Genomic DNA, 19,800 nt, shown 5'->3' with positions numbered 1-19,800 from the left:
TTTAAGCAAAAAGTTCGATTTGGCATAATCACGTCTCAACTATTTTGGGACATACAGCAAGAGACGGAGAGATAACCCCCGTCCAGCTAGTCTATATAAGCAGTTAATTCTAAATCTTCTACCTATATGCTAGCAATAAGAAGAATGAAGCAGAGTTGAAGTTCCGAAAATTTGCAAAATCGTTTCTGCTTCAAAAGGTTGCTCATGGCCCAGAACAGACAGGGTATGATGGGTTTTATTCGTCCTGAACACGCAGGACCGGCCTTGGGCCATTGCAAATGATTCGACTGCGTTGGACCCCAGCAGGCTGCTTAGCACCAAAACAAAAATAACAATTTTGGTTTTATTTTGCCCAAATCTCAGCGTTATGTCTCAAGTTGTTCTCAAAAGAGAATGTTTTAACGAAAATATATCTCGACAAAAAGCTGTTATAGGAGCTAATTTGCAAAGAGTTGATGTTTGGTTTATGTTACTTTTATTACGTACATTAGGTGAACCGACAAGGCGCCCAGCCATCAGCTTTTGTGTTGGGTTTCGAGCTTGCAAAGGCCTGGTTCTGTAAACATGTACAAGTATTAAACCTGAGTTTCACGACCCACATATTTAAACTTTCAAAAACGCAATTGCGGCAACAATAAGTGCAAGCTATAAAACGTTTAATTTCAATTCTTTGCAGCGGGGAAAGTTGTCTGTACGAACAATTAAGTTGGTCACTGCGACTTTCTTTTTATCATCAAGAACTTTGTTTAAAATGAAATATTCTCGAGTGCTTTTTTTCCTGCTGCTATGCCCACTGGCATCTAATGTTGTTGACGGTGAGTTGAGGAGATTGTTGTCAACGTAAACATTCACATGTTTTGAAAAATAACCGTCCTTAAACCGCAAATGTGTTAGTGGAATGTTGCACTGAAATAGCATGGTCAATAACAATGCACATTAATGATTTAAACGTCTTTAATTTTGATTAATAAGCAAAAAAACGGTGTAAAGGTACTGGTAAAATCTTTACTGCATATAACTATCATGTCAACTTTTTGAATTTTCTAGGTTGCGAAATTGCCCCATATGTCCCGAACGCAACTTTTGTCTCCTCACAAACTCCGTCCGATATCTACCGAGGTTATTACCAATGCGACCCAGGCTTGAGCGCAGACAATCCGACAAAGACGGATTTATTCTGCCTGGACCAGTATTACTACAACGGATCGCATGCCCTTCTTGGAAGATTCTGGAATCCCGACAACCCGGTTTTGTATTTTACCTGCGCTGCGCCATCTGATGGTTGGATATTTTTCCTTTTTAACGTAGACTTTACTTTTCGGTTGAAGATAAAGCGTTGGAAACTGAAACATTTTCCTAGGTTGCGGTAATCCTCCTTTACTTACCAATGGCGGGTTTGAAACCTCAATACTCGGTCAAAACTGGCCCTTTGAAGTCACGAGTGCCATCAAATATTTCTGCCTTGATGGTTTCGAGCTCGATGCTCCGGCGGGAGAGTTTAGTGTTTGTCGTCAAGGCAACAAGTGGAGCTTGAATGAAAATTCTTGGAACTTTCCAAGATGCCAACCAGGTTTATTTTTACCGAAATGGCAAAAAGTAGCAAAGTAGTCCATTTAATACGTGACTTGGTCGTGCCTATCTCGCTGTGACTTGATTTGAGAGAAATCAGAGATTTTTTTGTGTAACGAAGCAGCAAAATATATGGTTGTGCTACTTTTCTTGAATATATTTCGTATATTAATCGACAGACTGTGGTCCACCTCCGGTCTCGAAAAACGCCGCAACATTTGTGACGTCAACTATTCAAGGTTCCGTTGCTTATTACGTCTGCGACCCCGGGTTAGCAACCAGTGACGTCACAAACACCACTTGCAGGAAAGACGGCGACTATTCGGTTTCATGGAACCCGAGAAACCCTCCAAAATGCAGAATTCCTGTAAAAGGTATTGACGACTCCAACTTGCCACTAAACCGATTTGTTAGTGGTCAAACCAGTGTCGCCGGTGCTAAGTACGAACTGGTAATCCGTAGGCGTTGGTGGATTAACGTGTGATTGATAGCCACTTGTGGTGACAGGCTGCGGTAACCCACCCATACCAAAACATGGCTCAGTGCTGCAGGAACCCCCTTATTACAAGGGTGACATAGCTACCTACAAATGCGACCATGGATTTCAACTGATTCGTCACGATCAAAACACCAACACTTGTGAAGGTGGCAATGTGTGGAGCTTGAAATCTGACCACGAAAACTTTCCGATTTGTCATGCAGGTGAATGCGGCGGAACAATCCCTTAATACCTATAAGGAATTTTTGGGGCCAATACCAAACTAGGCTATAGATTATAATTTTAACCGATGTATAGATCTAATAACTTATATGTTTTAATAAATATATAAATATTAAAACCAGGATAAACTTAGTGCAGTAGAAACTTATTAACTCGAGCTGGAAGAAAACGACCAAGTTACTTTAAGTTATTCCAAATTGGTTAAATTAGTAAATTAGTTGCGGAGATGTATGTGTTAGACTTATAGCCGTAAAACTTTAATTCGAGTAATTAATTGACCCACTTTGTGGCATCTTGTAGTGTGTCGTCATCTACTTATCCAGTCACTTCACTTTTCAATAAATTCTTGCAATGATTTGTGTCGCAGTTTGTCTGGCTTTGCCACCCGCTCCTAAGGGGGTGTCTTATCTCATCGAAGATGACATTCTAAGCGAGAAAGAGCGATCCATTTACAAGCTGAATACGACAATCGCGGTTGCTTGCCTGCCAACTTATCGATTGTTGAAAAACGCGACTTTGGTCTGTGTTAGGAAGACAGCGTTTGATGGGACTCTCCAAGATCGAGCTTCCTGGCAATGGACTTTGGATGGTTCGGAGAGCCATCCGCCCAATGTTTGCGGAAAAGGTTGTTTGCCAGTAAAGTTGCAAATTTGTGCATAGTTTGCAAAAGCAAACACTGAAATAAATTTTTTGTTTCATTTTATTAAAATTATTTTATATTTTATTTATTTATTTATTTTTGATTCTCAAGCTAATATTTTACCAACAAAACTTTTGCGGATGTAAAACCTTAGATAAGAATGTGTAGGATGATTGCATCTAAGAAGGTACAGAAACATTGTCATAATGTTAATTGTTAATTAAAGCCAAACAACTGTTTAATCGACTCTACAGATTGCGGTGATGCGATTCCAGTCGCAAACGCAACTTTCCGATCATCGGGGTCAGGACTAAGTGGTCGGTATGAGTGTGAACCAGGGTTTGTCACAAGAGAAGACACGATGGCTGAATGCACAATTAACGGAACTTGGAGCATCGATCCTCTTCCGATTTGCTTCGAACCAACGACAGGTGAACACGCGATAAATACACACCAAGATAACAATAGACTATATGGGCAGTATAGCAATAGGTAACAATAGAAGGAATGGCTTACAGTACGCGCTCTTTTTAAGCGTTATACTAAAATGTGTAACGTTTATACCAGAATTAATTAAAAACTCTTTCAAGGCTGTGGAGGTCCCCCGGCTTTAGATAACGGCGGATATTTCGCTGTGACGGATGTGGAAGATTATTCCTTTGCTGTGGGTGACGCGGTCCAATATCGCTGTTACCCTCCTTTTCATTTACTCCCTGAGGATGGTGGAGAAAGCAAATGCTTGCTGAATAATACCTGGAGTCGTTCTGACACTTCTCAACAATTTCCAGTTTGTCGTTTAGGTTTGCCTATACCTACCCTTTGTAGGGAGACTAAACTTTGCTTATTTTGTCCGTTTGTAGACTACAAAGATTTGCTCTGTTATAGAATCAGAATTTTTAATGCGCTTTGCTACTTTCGACACATTTTGACGTTCTTTTTTACGATGAAATCCGTGAATGTAACCTTTCTATAATATGCGAAGCTGTAATCATTTTGTGCTTGCCCTTTAGGCTGTGCTCGTCCACCGCTATCTGATGACTCGCTTTCAGTTGTTCTACCTTACATTCAATCGGATGAATCCTACAAACCCGGGCAACTCGCGTTTTATTATTGCGAAAACGGGTCAACTTTAGTTGGAGAAAGCGTCGCTTCGTGCATTGACGGTGCCTGGTCTCCGATGCCTCCAATATGCGTGGAAAGTGAGACACAAAGTTCTGCAAGAAAACCTACGATTTTACAATAAAAAATAGTTATTATACAATCAACCCTCTTGCTCTATCTTAAACTCAAACATGCTCAGCTTGTGGAGCCCCTCCTCAAGCGAAGAATGCAACTACTTACCCCATACCGCCATCTAGCGTAGAGTATATTTGCGACGAAGGATTTTCAACAGAAGGCTCTACCGTCAACACTTGCCGCGGGGGAGAATGGAACCTGATCCCGGTTCCAAAATGCATCATCCCGCGAACAGGTGAAAGCACGATCACGTCATTAACCACTATGATGAAAAAGATATGACGTAGTGTGACATGACATTTCTGGCGGCCAATCATCTCCTATCACGTAATGAAAGTGACTTAACTGGTTTTACGTCAGTTTGTTTGATGACTTAGGTTGTGGCAACCCTAGGATGCTAGAACAAGGCAACTATTCAGGCCGACCTCCTTATAATGAAGGCAAGTCTATTCAATATTACTGCCTTGAAGACTTCGAGATAATTGCTCCTAGTGGAGCCGTGAGCACTTGCATCCATGGTAAAAATTGGAGCTTGGAAGATGGCACGAAAAAGTTTCCAAAGTGTCGACCAAGTAAGGGAATGAGGCCGGCATAAACCTTCATACTTTTTCTTTACTATAACGATTGAGCCTAGAATAAATACCGGGTTTAGAATACGGGTAGTCTACGTGTGTTGAAACATATGTCAAGTTTTAAACTTTTCATTGATTTCTTTTTGCCCATTGTACTTGGACATATTTTTGTTACTTTTGTTTATTAAGCTTTAGGTTTTCACTTACAATTTCGTTCTTTTTGTCCGTGTCTGCTGAAAAACAAAAACAAAAAACCTTTACGAAGACCTTGAAGACCTTTACTATGAATTAATTGCAGCTTGCAAGATACCGCCTCTGCCCCCAACGTTTGGCTACGTTGTGAATTTTCTTGAATCCAACGAGAACGGTTTTTATTCCCGAGGTTCAACAATCACTTACGCTTGCGTGCCACCTTACGCTTTACGTGGGTCGGGCACAATCACTTGTGCGGGCTTCTCATGGATTCCAAACGATGTCCCAGCATGCGTTAAAGGTTGGGAGAAAAGCACTTAAACTCTTTGTTATAAATATTTTAACGTGAATTTGCATCATACGCAGCATTTTCAATTCTGAACTTAAATACTTAGCAACACCGTTTCAACTCTTTTCGCTGAGAAGTTCTTGTTTGGGTATTTTCAGCGTTTACAGCAGCAGTCATACCAACAGTCTTAGGCCGTCACATAATCTACGGACCAAGAAAACTTCTGAAGTACTTTCGTCGTCAATTCAACACTCCTCAGGACCAATCAGTAAATAGCACTAACAGGGCTGCTAGAGACCTTGACGTCAATGATCCTGTTTACGTAATCGATGACGTCACTAATGTTCCAAGCCATAACAGCAATCTCTCTCCTGAACCTCTGAGAACCAACAACTCTCTTCAGTTTAACGACAGCATGATTGAAGTGGAGATAAATATTATTTGCGGTTTTCCTGGGATTTGTCTGGGCTCCACTATCGACGTATACGTCAACTGCTATGAAAAAAATCTTCTCTCCTGTCAACAATGTGGAGTAGGAAGAGCAATCATCTTCCTCATCTTGATGGTTATCTTCGGATTGATGATATTCGTCGGCAATGCTCTTGTTATATGCGTCGGTTACAGGCGATGGAAGCGAGGAAACCCCACCAAGTTAGACATCTGCAAAATTTCGTTGGCTACGGCTGATATAATGACAGGTAACATCAACAGACATTCCTTCAATTACTTTTAAGTTTGTGACGCTTCTAGGAATTAGGACTGGCATGAATATTGAGGTTATACCTACCGTGGCCTACAATAAAAATAATGTCTGATTAATTATAATTATCGTAAAACTGATTTCTGAGTACTTGTAATGCAGTAGGACTTTAAACTTATGTGATAACAACTTGTTTTCAACAACGTTGATTTTCAGCTTTACAAATTCTGGTTGTGATGGTTTACAACTTCAACTGGTCAATGAATCTTACTCCGATTGAGCTCGACGCTAAGCAGTATGCTCTGCGGGGATCGGCGCAGGCATATGCCGGGGGAATTTTACTTGTGTTCGGCGTAACCTCTTCACTGTATCATCTGCTTTACATGGGAGTGGAAAGGGTTTACGCCATCGCAATGCCGTTACAGTATAAATACCAAAGCAAAACATCCCTGTATTTGGGTCTGCTTTTGGTCTGGGTACTGTCTATCGTGACAGCAACAATATTTGGTAAAGTACCTACTGTTTACAAGTTTTAAAACGAGTGAAATAAAGGCGTTGAATTGGTAAAGTTTCAAAATAGCTGTAAAAATATCAACTATATCAATTAGCTTGGTTTCCCGACAAATTCACCTTCATGTACATGACGACAACATTTCTTTTCTATCCCGCTCTTCATGAAAATTCTAACAATTATGGCTACACAGCGGCCATTGTGATGATGGTTCTATTCTACCTTCTTCCTTTCCTGTGTCTGGTAAGTTTGAATTTATCTTAAGATTTGTTTCAATCGACTTAATTTCTCTCACATTTTTTTTTGTTTTCTCAAAAGCTTATCAAGCAGAATTGTCTGCGGCCTAGGAAATGTTATTGCATTTTTCTGAATAGAATAGGCCTACCCTTGTATTTTATTAAGTACGTCTTCGAGGTGAACTGAACATATTAAGCTTATGTAAGGTTTCGATTTAGACGATTTCGTGCGTTTTTTCTATTGTTTTCACCTTTCGAAAACGGAATGGCAAATCTAGTAGAAAATGTGAGACAAATTCCAGAATGTCAGCTTCAAGAAGGAAACAGAACCTCAACGTCTTTAAGACGGTTGCTTTGATGCAAATCGGCTTCACCACAACTTTGAGTGAGTTTCCAACTTTCCACAGATTCTTGTTATACAGGAACATTTTAGTCTATGGGTACATTTATAATATATATACCTATAAATCTATAGGTACATCTGTTGTATACCAAGAGTTTTTGTATGGCTTGATATTCGATTTATTTAACCCTATTGTGAAGGCTTGGGACACTATAGGCACGGAAACCTCGTTTTCGTACCAACACAAACAGAACATATGATAGCACTTTTCTAAAAACATTTAGGGCTATATTAACTCGACAAAAACAAACTAATCCATGTTAAATCTACAACTATAACCGTTTAGCCTATATCGATAGCTTAGTAGCAGTCTCAATATTAAATGTATTTCAAAAGACCATTTGTTTCGGAGTTAAGTATTGCAGAGATCGCTGTAGTGCTGAAAACCTTTTAATTTCAGTTCCTGTCTTGGTGGTCGCTGGAATGTTTTATTCCGGTCGCTTGGATTGCCTGAACCTTGCCCAACCTTACATGATCGGGTTTTACCTGAGCATGACAAACAGGTATAACTTCAGCGATTACCACAAAAGCTATGTCAAGCAGTTGACAATTGTTTTAAGATTCATTCCAACTTTTCTCTTGCAGTCTTGTCAACGTCATAATCTACAGCGCGAGAGAAGGAGACTTCCGGCGAGAAATCATCGACATATTTCGGCCTGGTTATCTACGTAGCAGGGCCAGAGAGCGATCTATTACTGACACCAACAAGAAGATTTTTGAATCAAAGTAGACACCAAAGAGTACACTATGATTACCTAAATGTTAACGGAGAAGTTTCCATTTATTGCGGATATTTCTGGGCGCGTTTTCTTACGGAGAACGGAGCATGTTGTTATATTGTAAGGTTGATTTTATCTTTCTACGCGGTGCATTTTTGTATACAAACCCCCGAAAATAGTTGCGGTTGCAAATGAATTTGGTAAGTGTAATAGCGCAGCTTTTGTAACAAATTAAAGATTTGAACACGAAGATTTCTGCTACGCACTGCGAGTGAGATTTCATTGTTAAGCGTAAACGCCGATACAAAATTTGCAGCAGTTCTACAGCCAGAGTGCAGACCGGTGGTTCCCAAACTTTCCCTATTTACTGACCACTAGCTGCAACAATCCTACATGGAAGTTTACAAATAAATATTAGTCTTGAGTCAAGACTCTTGACATAAAAGTCGATTTGGAACAAAAATAAACTAATGGTTAAAGGCAATTTCAATCCAATAAAACTTTTTGATAAAAATTAGTGCATTTTTACATAATTTTAAGCGCTTGGGCTAGTATTGAGCAATCAGTTAATGGCATTAAATAAACGTTTTAGAAATTGCCGCGGTTTGGATTAAGTAGGGACCTTCGAAGAGAATTTTGCCGCCACTCAATCATTCAGCAGTGACGTCTTAATAGTTTAATCTATGAACGAGCGAAGAAATATGTCCCAAAAAAATCTTCCAAAAACTTATTACGGTCATATATTTCATTAACATAGTAGGCCCTAGGCTATTCCATTTGTGACGCCTATACCCAAGGTTGCCATCGGTCTCAACTCAAAAATAAGGACGATTAACACTTTAAACAGCTAAAATGGATTCTCTAAAGCAATTAAATCGGCATCAATCCCAGACTTCGAAATTGAATTTCGAAGCCCCTGGACTTTGAGGCCCTAGGCTTCAGCCTGCCTAGCCTATTGGTAAATCCGGCCTTGGCTCTGTCCCATTGTCAAAATCGCCTGTATTTCTATAGACAAGCATTACATATGTAGACAACAAAACGATTCGAGCTATAAAAACTGACGGCGTTATCCAGTGAGAACAATGCGTGTCAGGTGTCTGTAAAAACTTCAAAAAGTCTTTAAATATAAGACCTTAAATGTAAAAATTAAAAAAATGGTTAAAATTGTCAGGCTGAAAACTGAAGAACGGAAATCAGCCCGAGTAATTCTCTTTCATTAATTGTCGGCTTTCAGTTTGAGAATCTCTTCACAGAAAAAGCCTAAAGGGATATTAAACAATAACACTGAAGAAAAGCTAAGTGCGTTCCGGCCTTGAGGTGCTCTGTTCATTGGCGATGAGTAAACTTTCTGATGTCGTGCTGGAAGGACTGGCAGGTTCGTCTTCTGAATCTCCTCTTCTGATTGGTTGAGGAGCCACAGTGTCGTCAGACTGATGCATTGTGGGAGAAGCACACGGAGGTCCGTCAACAGGACCAGCACCTGCTTGAAACAATGCCAGAATCAGCCGTAAGATACTTTTACTTTGTTTTGTCCCAAGTAGGTCAAGTACGGACAAACGGTACCAACAGTTATAAGTGAATAGGATCTGACTCCAATGAGAAATGTAAAACCTAACAGATCATGAATGCACACGGCGCGACAATTTAATTACACTGAAGGAATTTACACTTGGGATATGAAGTCTGTTTCCTCAAGATAAAGTCACAACAGCAAGTGAGAGTATTAGCAAGTACAAATCCAAGCGAGCGAGTTATGTGAAACCTATACCCCGCTCTGTACATCCTAACCCTGTTATATTATTGTTGTGCGATGTGCCTGTAACAAAATTCTAAAACCACTCAGCTTGCCAGTCCGATAAGAGATTGCAAGTGAACGATCGTGAAAAGCTTGATCTCAGACAAGTAGTGAGCAATCATCCATTGGTAGTTTTGATCTCACCTTCATTAATTGATTGCCGGCTTCCAGATGTAGAACTTGTGGGGTATGATGGGGGAGGGTTTAGGCCATTTTCAAGGCTTACTTCATTGTTTGTTGATGACGTGTTGGGTTTCCAGAAGGTGTAGGGGGGTGGGGGGTCAACACAAGGTACCGGGGGCTCATCTTGATCGAAGAAAGAAACGGTGTCGCTGTTCGACCAATATCTGCTGAAAAACGACCGATTGTTGTTCGATGCTTCTGCAAAACAACAACCAGCAGCTAAAGGAACAAACTGCCACAGAGCGCTAAGTACTTTGTGTCCAGAGACCCAGTTTAAGTATAGGTTGTGATTAGCACTTTGGTGACAGCTTGCAGTACAACGTCTGTTGTTTAGCGCTTACATGAAAAAAGGCAATCAGAGCTAATTTCAAAATATTTGCATGTTAAATGCAAATGAAGCAGTTTATCAAATTACGAATCTGTGTTTACATGAGCAAACAACAAATAAGGGAAAGTGGGCCCAGGAAATGATAACTCACCAGGACCATTTGCTCGCATCCACGTTCCATTTTCACGACTACTGGGTTGCACTAAGTAATTCTGATGCATCCCGCCGTGCCTTCTCCGATGGACAATGTTTCGGGAAAAAAACAGTAGTATCATAACAATGATGAGAACCGACATACAGCTCACGATCAGGCGTTGGGTGTTGTTGAGTCTGACATACGATGAATCTAACAATTTTGACAGTAAATAGGCCAAATGACAATTTCACGCAAACAATTGCAAACAAGGATTGGAAAAACTTTCAGTATATTGACAATAGTGTAATTTTTTACATATTTAAATGAATGTTGTTAAAATTTAATGCCGTCACGCATGTGATGTGATCCTGGCAAGCAAGCTATTTACACTATAAATAGATGTAATTAGAATCATTGCACAGGTGCAGCCAGATCAACTGGTTTTGCACTTCATGCCCATGCAAGGCAGCATCTAAGTAATTGAAGTTTCACGAGGAGTCAATCAAGATAAAAGCTAGTTTTAATTTGAGGAATATAGAAAGCTTGATATGGATTGAAAGTGAGCGCAGAACATGAACCGATAATTGAAATGAAAAACATTGATTTTCAGTTTGCGCTTAACTCCTTAGAGGCAATCGAGTCTAAAACATACGTGTAGGTTTGTAATACCAAATAAACTTAGTTATAATTGATTGATTGATTAAGCTCTAATGTTAAATATCAGATCCAAAAACCAACTAAAACTATTATTATCAATAATATGCATTAGGTGTTGCACACAAGTAATAAACAAATGTCAGCTTAAAACAGCCAAACAAAGGCAATATGTGCATAATTTTTCACATACTTGTGTCATTTGGATCGGATTGATCGTGGCTGAAATTGTTACCGTGATTACATTGACAGCAAAGTTCAGGTCTTGGTCCATTGCATGCACTGGGTGGCAGAGGTTGGCAAACAGCCAAATAGCAATATATTGGTTTGCTGTCCTCTCCACACACACAGGTTTTGCATTCGTCTGGTTCATTGTAGGGTCGGTATTGTTTGCCGGCGTCAACATGATCGCCGTTGTGGTTTATACACTTTAAACCTTTGAAATGACAACACCACACGAAGGCAATTTAAAGGCTGTGACGAAGATATTCAGTTTACCAACATACCGGTTTCGTTACTGGCACAGTAAAGTTCGTCTGAACCGTCAGAACAATGTGGGATTCCATCACACATGTATTTGTTGTCAATGCAATTCCAGTTATCGCAAACATATTGATGGTCTGAGCAGCCCAGCAGACCTTGAACTTGTTTACTAGAAGCAAAGTAAAATAAAGTTAAAAAATTTTTATTTTGAAGATGAAATTCTTTGATTTAAAAGAAAAATTATAAATTATACTTGAATTCACATATATTCTCTGTTCATAAACTATTGAGATCTTTAAAACCAGAATTAGAACAGTTTCGACTAAAAAAGACATTTTCATATATGAATAATTACCATTATCAAGACCTTGTAACTTATCTACTGAAATTAGCACTAACTTTTAATCATTAGGCTACCAGTAATCCTTTGAAAAGTCTGCAGCCATGTATAAATAAAACCCGAATACACCCGATACTAACCGATATTGCTTCAAAAGATGCTTCCTGACCCCTGGGATCACTCGATCCGAGATGCTGAGCAGGAGAGTGTGCGAGCTGGTCAAAGAAGAGGACACAGTCGGCATGCAAAGACCCAGCACGTAGTAATTCATGACGATGCACTTGTGGTAACTACAAATACCATACTTTGAAGAGTGCTATTTTCTAAGTTATACAATCAAGCTATTAATTTCAGAAGTGGCAGAACTCAAACAAATAAACCTTAAGGCCCTTTATGGTCATGACAGCTGGTAGAAAGACACGTTAACATCTTTTACAGTTGCGTTTACTAGTGCAGTTGGTCATTTGTGGTTACACGCCCCCATTACCAGTGGCAAATCAATTAAATATGATATATTAACTTTAAAGATGCTAAGCTACTCATTGCTTAAATATGCAAATGTAGTGTGATAAATGATTAACATATAGAGATCAACAGATAACATTGCAACAGGATGCAATGACATACACAAGCTTGAATACCTGTCCCAGTAAACAAAGTCACAGGGGCCTTCTTTCCATTCACAGCACACACGTTTGCAATCTTCCAATGTTTCAGTTGTCAGTTCATGTACTGTTGACCTCGCTTTGGGGCCGTGGACGCATCCAAGGTCAAGTTTAAAAACCCTCGTCTCCAGCATCTGGCATGACTCAAGAGAAGTTGAATTTTCCGAGTCGACATTTTCTGGCAGTGCCTCATTCGCTTCGATGATTTGTGAAAATGAGAGAAGAACCAAAGAAAGGAAACAAAATTGCACATTTCGCTGATACATCTTTGTGTAGTCTGTGTTGTGACGATACCACTGCGTTAACTCCTACTTCTAAAACTTACTACTACTCAATGACACCACTGCAATGACATTATAAAACAGATAAAATGCCTAGTTAAGTTTTTCAGTCACACTAAAAAATTTCTCACAGAAAGCAAAGGAATGTCATGAAAATAACAATAGCAGTAAATACGTGGCATAAGAATGCATAACATTCATTGACTTCCACATACACATTTTTTACATTTTTATACAGCTATCTGTGTCCCTGTATGGAAAGTATGTACTGTATATATGATACGCTGGAGATCTCCGTTACACCATTGGCGTAAATATCAACTTCCGAATTTCTGACGTGGCCTCGCAAAATCGTGTCACAAAAAACAAGCATACAAAGATTGCAGTTGCAGCAAACTTCCCTTTAGTTTCATCTCTCGATAGTCGTAACTTGACAGTGGCAAGGATAAACAGGACAAAGCCAATGGTTTTTGAATCGGCTCCATTTATTCGAAAAAGAATCAGTTGCGACGAAAAATAATTAGAGTTTTAATATTGGCGTGGCTTAAAACACCGAACAAATTTTTTTTAGCAAAAACATCCCTGTACTAACATGCAAGCTTGCCAGGTTTGTAGTCTGTGTCTCCTAAAATTGACAGTGGAAATCGACCACTTTAAAACGGAAACATCTTATCTCTTCTGCACCATAAGATAAGGTAATCTGATGTATAACTCATTTCAAAGTTTGAATAGGCTACTAGGCTTAGCCTACTACCAGTATAATACTGAAGCCTTACCGTATCGGGTCTTTTTTTGCTTTTGCACATCAGAACCTTACGGCCTGCAAATATATGCCTTACAATGTTATATGGGAAGGATCTGTGGGGACGTACAAGCACGGCATTACGATACTATAATGAATTAATCAATAAATCATTTTCTTTCTCGTCAAAAGCGCGGTGGGGACGAAAAATCAAGCCAGTTGTTACTAACACGCGCCAATTAACAGGAAAAAGTGACAAAGCCGAAAAGGCTTAAAACGTGCTCAAGAGAAATAACGTTAATAATTGTGGTTACAACTAGCACGGCCACTAAACCTATAATTAGTTTAATCAATAAAACAGAAGTTGAAAAAGCGAAAATTAGGAGTTTATGACCTACCTAGGCTTAATAATTCCTCAAATACCTAGGCCTAATCCTGAAATGGAAGTGCAAACGATATTGAAAGCCGCTTTGTCTTTCAAAAAGTGCTTTGATACGTCACTAGAGCCCTAAGTCTGGGAATAAACGCAACAGAGCAGGCTGTGACAAAACAATGAACGATGTCATCACAACACAAACAACACCATACCTGATACCATCTCTGCAGCTTCCACTAAAGATAACCAAATAAACAGTAAATACAGAAAACAAATCTTGGCCTTACCACATAAACACCTTAAATTGATTTAATCAACGATTAATAAGTTTTTAGATTCCGAAAACTAATTACATGTAAGTAAATAATATTAAAATGTTATATCTACCGGTTAAATACCTAACTCTCTAAAAACTTTTCAGATGCTATGTGTAACCAAAAGAGTTTCGTTTTTTTGTGTTCGATTACTACGATTAGTACTTAGTTAATCAACAGTAGCTTGCAAAGATAAAATATTTTTAAGTCTCTTCGTGGCACGTCACATCACCTGATTTAAATATTTTTCCCTATGCTATGTAAATTATTTTTTATCCTGTAAAAAATTTTCAATGTATTTTAGTTTTCATTCAAACCTCATGCAAATTCGTCTAAAAATTTATGCAAAAACTTTTCTACTTCCCCAATTTGGCTAAAGTATTTTCTTCTGAAATTGACTTTAAGCCTTAAGGTCACAAATGACGTTACCCGGGTCAGTTTGCTAATTGTGCCATAGCACAGTTCTTCCCTCGTAATTGAAAAAGGCTAGCTGGGAAAAAACTATTTATTTATTTTCATTATATTTTATCATTTATAACTAATACAGATATATTTAAAAATACACTAATTTAGCCTAAACCCTTCTTCCAGAATGGAATAATTTAATTGAGCAGTGGTGGTGTATTCTGGCTTGGGTGTCATTCCACGGCGCCTTGTCTTTTTTATTGTCTAAAGTGGACCTGCTCGCCATTTTTATAATTATTAAATGCATGAATAAACGAATTGATGAACCTGATAACAACTTACTTGAGAGTAAAAAAACAAATATACAGTGATAATAAAATAACTCTAAACAAGCTTATACGGTAAAGTGGTACAGTACAGTAGATCATCATAACTCAACATAAAATCATATGTTTGTTAAATCATACGCACAATTGTGACGAATCACACAAACAATGAAGCGAAATATTTCATGAGAAAATTTACCTCAACAAGCTTTACTGCAATGTTTGGGTGAAATTTCAACGACGTTGGGGGCGCTACTAATTGGTCTTAAGGTAGTTGATTATTACAAAGCAACAAAGTTTCGAGACTTTGGCTCAATTTAAGTGAAAATTTTTGTTTCTGGCCGTAGATTCTTTTGAAGGGTCATGACCAGGTATGCATTGGCGAACAGGTATCAAAGATTTGAGGCTGGGGAACCCGAAGCGCCAGTCAAGACCAAGGTAAAGACATTCAGGCTATTAGCTTAGGAAATATTTTCAAAAGTGACCAGTATACAACATTTTGAAGATTCGACTGCCGCCAATCGACCAGAATGCCCATAACCTAGACGAAGTGTGGAAAAGTAACCCTTTCAAGTTCCCGGCTAATTCGGAATGGGTCGACATCTGCCTGGTATTGTGATGCAACTGTGGATTAGTTTAAAATGGCCCATTTCAAGGCAAATATTACAGGCGGAGAAAATTCGATCGCGAGAATTACGTCACAATGAGCGTGAGAAAAAAGTGCATGACAAGAACACGTTTCAGACCAGGTACACCGGGTCTACTTTTCCCAGCTTAAAGAAGATCTTCAAAACCTGGGACGATGAAATGAACAAAGTAAGAGTAGGCAAGGTCACAGTTTACGTAAGATATCATCGAAACTTTTTAACCACGCACTCATGAAATGGTAGAATCTAGTCCAGAAAAACAATTGCTATAGGCCTAAGCTTTTACTCGATGTCTATGTCAGTGATTTTTCTACAATGTGTTCATTTTCACATCATTCTCTTGCAATCCATTTCCGGTATTGCTCTCCGCCAAATCTCTATCGAGTTTTAGGAATTTCTACAAAAAAAACCCACACACATAAGCAACGCCTTCAGTATGACGTCACAAAAATTGCGCGTTCGACCGGTGGAGCGTGAGTTTACGCATGAGTTGATCCAGCGGAAGCGAGAGATGTTTCTCGTCAACTTCGCGCTGCAGACGAAGCGCGACCAGATCAACGAGTACAAATCGCGCAGGATAGCGGAAGAATACAAGGTGCCTTGTGACGCAAAAAGGACGTGAGTGTTCCAATGAAGACCGAGATTTTGCAAATATTCTTCGCTTTCCAGCTGAAGAAGACAGCGGAGACGCTTCAAAAAGACGCACAGACCTTCAATGAATTTGTGAAAGCAAACGACGAGTCGGCTGTAAATGCAATGAAAGCTTCTGAGAGGGAAAGTAGGCTCAAGTTGGAAAAGGTGAGGGCGCCGTCTGCCGGGTGGTTTAAACTACGGACGTTTTTGCAAACAGTAATAATTACACAATAACATTTATACTTGTTTAAAAGATAACCGAGCTGCGTAGGATGCAAACCTTACTGGGCACGGCTAAGGCGGAAATTTCTAAAATGGATGAGTTCTTGGCAGATTATCTCAGGTAAAACTTATTCGTACCTTGCGCTGATGTCAAATAACAAAGAAACGATTTCACTTCCAGCTACAAATCCTTCCTCCTTCAAGTCCACCACAACATCAACAAGAAGAATGACGAGAAAATCCTGACAACCGAGCAATGGGAAGCGAGGTTGAAAAATATTCGGAAGAGAAAAGCGGAGAGAATTAAAAAGAAGAAGGCACAGGAAGAGAATAAGAGACGACCATCGATCCCAGCGAGGAAACGTCAGTTCAGCATCTCCAAGTATGTTTTTCTCACTTCCTCACATCACATATTTTCATGTTGGTTTATGTCACTTTCTGATCGATTAACTGATTTGTCACTTTCATCTCTGTTATTTAAAATTAATTGATCAGGCTAAAGCGTATGCGTTGGTACTTGGCGGTCAATTAATGAGTATGTTTGTGTTTACAGTCAATTGCAGCGTTTACTTCATACCTTATACTCATTTATGACGAAATTATTTGAGTTTATTCACTGCATAACTCGTCTTAATTTCTGTTCATTCCAGGGACGCAAAGAAGTCAAAGGAGAGAATGACGTCACCGGTGATGAGCAAGCAACTGGCTTTCACCAAAATCAACTACCCGGAAGAATGGGAAGAGGACGAAATTGAAGCAACAAAGAGTAATTTGTTCGCTCTATGTTCCATCACAATACACTCTAACTCCGTGAAAATGGTTTCTATTTCGTGTCAGAGACGGAGCGGATTTCGTATCTCTTGGAAGATCCTAAGTTTCTTCCGAACTTGATCCGAGATATGGAGGAGGAAAATCTGAAATTGATTCTTCACAACCAATACTCGGAGGAGACTGTTGACGAAGTAAAGGTAATTGTTACGTAATATAAGAACTCTCACTGAGATTTTGTCGTTTCATGTTTTAACCGTTCTAACCTTGACTTATACCAGCACGCCTATGACGTAACCACGAAGAAGATGGAGAAAGAAGTCAAATTATTACGTAAACAAGTGGAAGGCCTGCAGGCTTCGATAAAAGTCACAAATCGGCGATCTAAGAGCTTGCAAATCATGTGCCATCTCCTGGATAAAGGAGTCCATGAAAATGGTGATAAGGCGCTCTCTGATCTTAACCAAAAGATTGAAGAGGTGAGAGATCATGATGATGATGATTGATGTCAAGTCTATAAATGCGCATCTGTTTCTCTTATAGGGGGATAAAATTGGGAGACGGCCTGGCCCTGTAACTCTGTGGGGGCACTCTTTACGTAGTGATTGATTAAATGATTAATTTATTCATTAATTGAGTGATCTATTGGTTAATTGGTAGGTTGATTAATAGGTTGATTGATAGGTTTATTGATAGACCCTTTCATTGGTTATACTTAAATTGTCATTTTTTTTTCTCTAACCCCTGCGCAAAAGTTGCAGCCGCCGCCCAAGAGCAGGAAAACAGTTACAAGAATGTAAAGCGCAGACGAAACTTTACGCTCTCTGTACTACTGAGCGGTTCATGAACATTTAGGCCTACTCCAAATAACTTCAATTGTTTTCATTAATACACAAGACGTCATTTCACAAGACAGATTTTTACATTTACTTTTTAGAATATGTCTCTATAGCCATAATCGTACATGGAAATATTTACGCTCAGAGAATGAAGGAAATAATGTCGGTTAATGCAGGTCTACATGAACGTGTTTGGGCGTCTTCTCGTCACAATGGACGGACTTGTGATGTTGACCAGTATTGAAAAGAGGATGCAGGAACTCGTTGATGAAGTTGAATCTCTGCCCAAGTCAGACGTCAATGAAGTTCGGAAAAATAAAGAAAAGGTTTCAAGAAATATTTTAGATTTCTCAATTATTTCGGAAAAACTTGATCAAACATCCTTCACAAAACGCAGAAATCAGTTAAAGTGCTGGTGTAGAATTCACTTGGACTACATCTTAAAAATTTTCTTGTTTTGCTTGCAAGCAACGCCGCCTTCTTCTTCGTGAAAAGAAACTTGCGATGGAGCTGCATCGTCAGGAAGAACGGGCACGGAGAGCGCTAGAGAGGTCGAATGCGAACCGTTTTAAGAAAGTTGGGAGAAAACTTGTCTACCGGTAAGCGGCGCCAGGCAAATTACTACCACTTCTATATTCCATTCCTTTTTACTTCAATCCCTGCTCAGATTATGAAAAACCTTTTCAGCCCATCAATACAACATAGATACATATAGGAACGATGATTACGACAACAGTAAACTTTGTTGATGTTTCTAACATTTTAGAACGATTATGAAATGTTCTGTTTGGTCTGTTCAAACGCATTTGAAGAATTTAGAAAGTTACTTATGACAAAACGATACACGTAATTAGAATCTTTACGAGATTCAAATAAACAGTTCGTGGTTAAGAATGCATAAGATAGCAGCTGCCCTTTTGTTAACTGACCAACAAGCTTAGCATTAGTCCTTTGCGCAAAATAAATTCATACTTACCAGTAGCCTAAATGTAGTCATAATATTGTACATGTACGTATAAATGCATAGAGATACCTTTACTAAGATATTGCAAGTGTAGTCTAATAGGCTAGATGTCAGAGCATTCGAATATTACTGTATAGTCCATTTTATTTTTCAGTTCCGAGCCGCTTAAATCGAGAGAAACAGCAAAAGTATCCACGGATAGAGTAACGAAGACAGAGAGTCAAATTTTTCTTGAGAAAGAATAAACTTGACTTCAAAGCATGCCATTGATTTGCGTCGATCAGCAAAATAGTCCCCTCCATGATATTATGAATTCGTATGACTGCCGCCTATACATGCGTTAAGTTTGAAGGCTTCTGGAGTCCAAGCTGATCTTAGTTTCAGTCTGCAAAGTTTTGACATTTAACGACAGTGAACCCTTAAGCAAGCTTATATATGTAGTTTGTGATCACAAGTATTTCAACCCAATTTAAAGTAACCAAGAAGTAGCTTTCGAAAATAGCAAAAGTTAGATCTTTATAAACCTATGGTCGGCGAAAAATGCCAGATTTTGAAGACTTGCAGTAGGCCTATATGGGGTAAAATTGTCATCATATACATGAAGTTGCATCTTTGTAAACAATTTTAGAAAATCGTTGGTAAAAACTATCCTTGCCATGACCAGCAATATATATGTAATTGGTAAGTTTTCTACAAAGTAAGATATTTAGGGTAAGTTCAAAAATTAGCCTAATTCGAAGATTTCAGAACAAAGTTAGTAAATTTGATGTCAGTCAGCTAATCGCCACAGACTGCAACGTGTCCTAGTTATCTTTTGTGACGCGTTTTCCGTTCAAGTTGCCATACTCGCTGATAATCGAATTCTTCATCAAACGCTCAACCTTGGAGTGGAAAAACGATTCTTGTAAGAT

The 19,800-nt window shown here is 39.0% G+C and overlaps 3 protein-coding genes across 4 annotated transcripts; 2 read left to right on the top strand and 1 right to left on the bottom strand.

Moving 5' to 3' along the window:
- Positions 1-676: 676 nt before the first annotated feature.
- LOC143462358 (CUB and sushi domain-containing protein 3-like) lies at positions 677-8,038 on the top strand. The gene is made up of 18 exons (XM_076960491.1): positions 677-815; positions 1,048-1,281; positions 1,361-1,570; positions 1,749-1,943; positions 2,077-2,271; positions 2,658-2,915; positions 3,185-3,361; positions 3,521-3,730; positions 3,941-4,129; positions 4,231-4,401; positions 4,544-4,738; positions 5,037-5,231; positions 5,378-5,917; positions 6,136-6,426; positions 6,528-6,673; positions 6,886-7,051; positions 7,470-7,572; positions 7,655-8,038. The coding sequence occupies exons 1-18, from the start codon at positions 752-754 to the stop codon at positions 7,797-7,799; spliced, it is 3,684 nt and encodes a 1,227-aa protein (XP_076816606.1). The 5' UTR covers positions 677-751; the 3' UTR covers positions 7,800-8,038.
- A 729-nt stretch (positions 8,039-8,767) lies between these two features.
- On the bottom strand, positions 8,768-13,962 carry LOC143462360 (uncharacterized). Of its 2 annotated transcripts, none has more exons than XM_076960492.1 (7): positions 12,349-13,962; positions 11,848-11,997; positions 11,391-11,536; positions 11,078-11,320; positions 10,246-10,440; positions 9,728-9,964; positions 8,768-9,271 (listed from the first exon to the last, which is right to left on the bottom strand). In XM_076960492.1, exons 1-7 carry the CDS (start codon positions 12,636-12,638, stop codon positions 9,084-9,086), a joined length of 1,449 nt encoding a protein of 482 aa, XP_076816607.1. In that variant the 5' UTR covers positions 12,639-13,962; the 3' UTR covers positions 8,768-9,083. The 2 variants fall into 2 exon arrangements, with proteins under 2 accessions (XP_076816607.1, XP_076816608.1); XM_076960493.1 differs by having other exon boundaries at positions 8,768-9,268; positions 12,349-13,956.
- A 1,051-nt stretch (positions 13,963-15,013) lies between these two features.
- On the top strand, positions 15,014-19,150 carry LOC143462030 (cilia- and flagella-associated protein 100-like). Its single transcript, XM_076960030.1, has 14 exons — positions 15,014-15,086; positions 15,164-15,254; positions 15,322-15,426; positions 15,486-15,632; positions 15,855-16,058; positions 16,133-16,261; positions 16,351-16,439; positions 16,500-16,700; positions 16,969-17,084; positions 17,156-17,286; positions 17,368-17,565; positions 18,102-18,251; positions 18,394-18,524; positions 19,044-19,150. Exons 2-14 carry the CDS (start codon positions 15,180-15,182, stop codon positions 19,132-19,134), a joined length of 1,767 nt encoding a protein of 588 aa, XP_076816145.1. The 5' UTR covers positions 15,014-15,086; positions 15,164-15,179; the 3' UTR covers positions 19,135-19,150.
- The last annotated feature ends 650 nt before the right edge of the window (positions 19,151-19,800 follow it).

This window comes from Clavelina lepadiformis, chromosome 6 (assembly GCF_947623445.1).
Source record: "Clavelina lepadiformis chromosome 6, kaClaLepa1.1, whole genome shotgun sequence".
In the NCBI taxonomy this organism is placed as follows: domain Eukaryota; kingdom Metazoa; phylum Chordata; class Ascidiacea; order Aplousobranchia; family Clavelinidae; genus Clavelina; species Clavelina lepadiformis.
Note: the sequence above shows the minus strand (reverse complement) of the source record. Positions and strands in the feature narration are given on the sequence as shown.

Bases quoted from the DNA above. Each gene is read 5' to 3' on its own strand.
- LOC143462358 (XM_076960491.1), top strand. From the start codon at position 752: ATGAAATATTCTCGAGTGCTTTTTTTCCTGCTGCTATGCCCACTGGCA. The intron at 3,731-3,940 runs GTTTGCCTATAC...CTTGCCCTTTAG, and splicing joins ATTTCCAGTTTGTCGTTTAG to GCTGTGCTCGTCCACCGCTA. The intron at 5,918-6,135 runs GTAACATCAACA...GTTGATTTTCAG, and splicing joins TACGGCTGATATAATGACAG to CTTTACAAATTCTGGTTGTG.
- LOC143462360 (XM_076960492.1), bottom strand. From the start codon at position 12,638: ATGTATCAGCGAAATGTGCAATTTTGTTTCCTTTCTTTGGTTCTTCTC. The intron at 11,537-11,847 runs GTTAGTATCGGG...CTTTGCTTCTAG, and splicing joins CATCTTTTGAAGCAATATCG to TAAACAAGTTCAAGGTCTGC. The intron at 11,321-11,390 runs GTATGTTGGTAA...GTCATTTCAAAG, and splicing joins CTGTGCCAGTAACGAAACCG to GTTTAAAGTGTATAAACCAC.
- LOC143462030 (XM_076960030.1), top strand. From the start codon at position 15,180: ATGACCAGGTATGCATTGGCGAACAGGTATCAAAGATTTGAGGCTGGG. The intron at 15,427-15,485 runs GTATTGTGATGC...CAAATATTACAG, and splicing joins AATGGGTCGACATCTGCCTG to GCGGAGAAAATTCGATCGCG. The intron at 15,633-15,854 runs GTAAGAGTAGGC...ATCGAGTTTTAG, and splicing joins GGGACGATGAAATGAACAAA to GAATTTCTACAAAAAAAACC.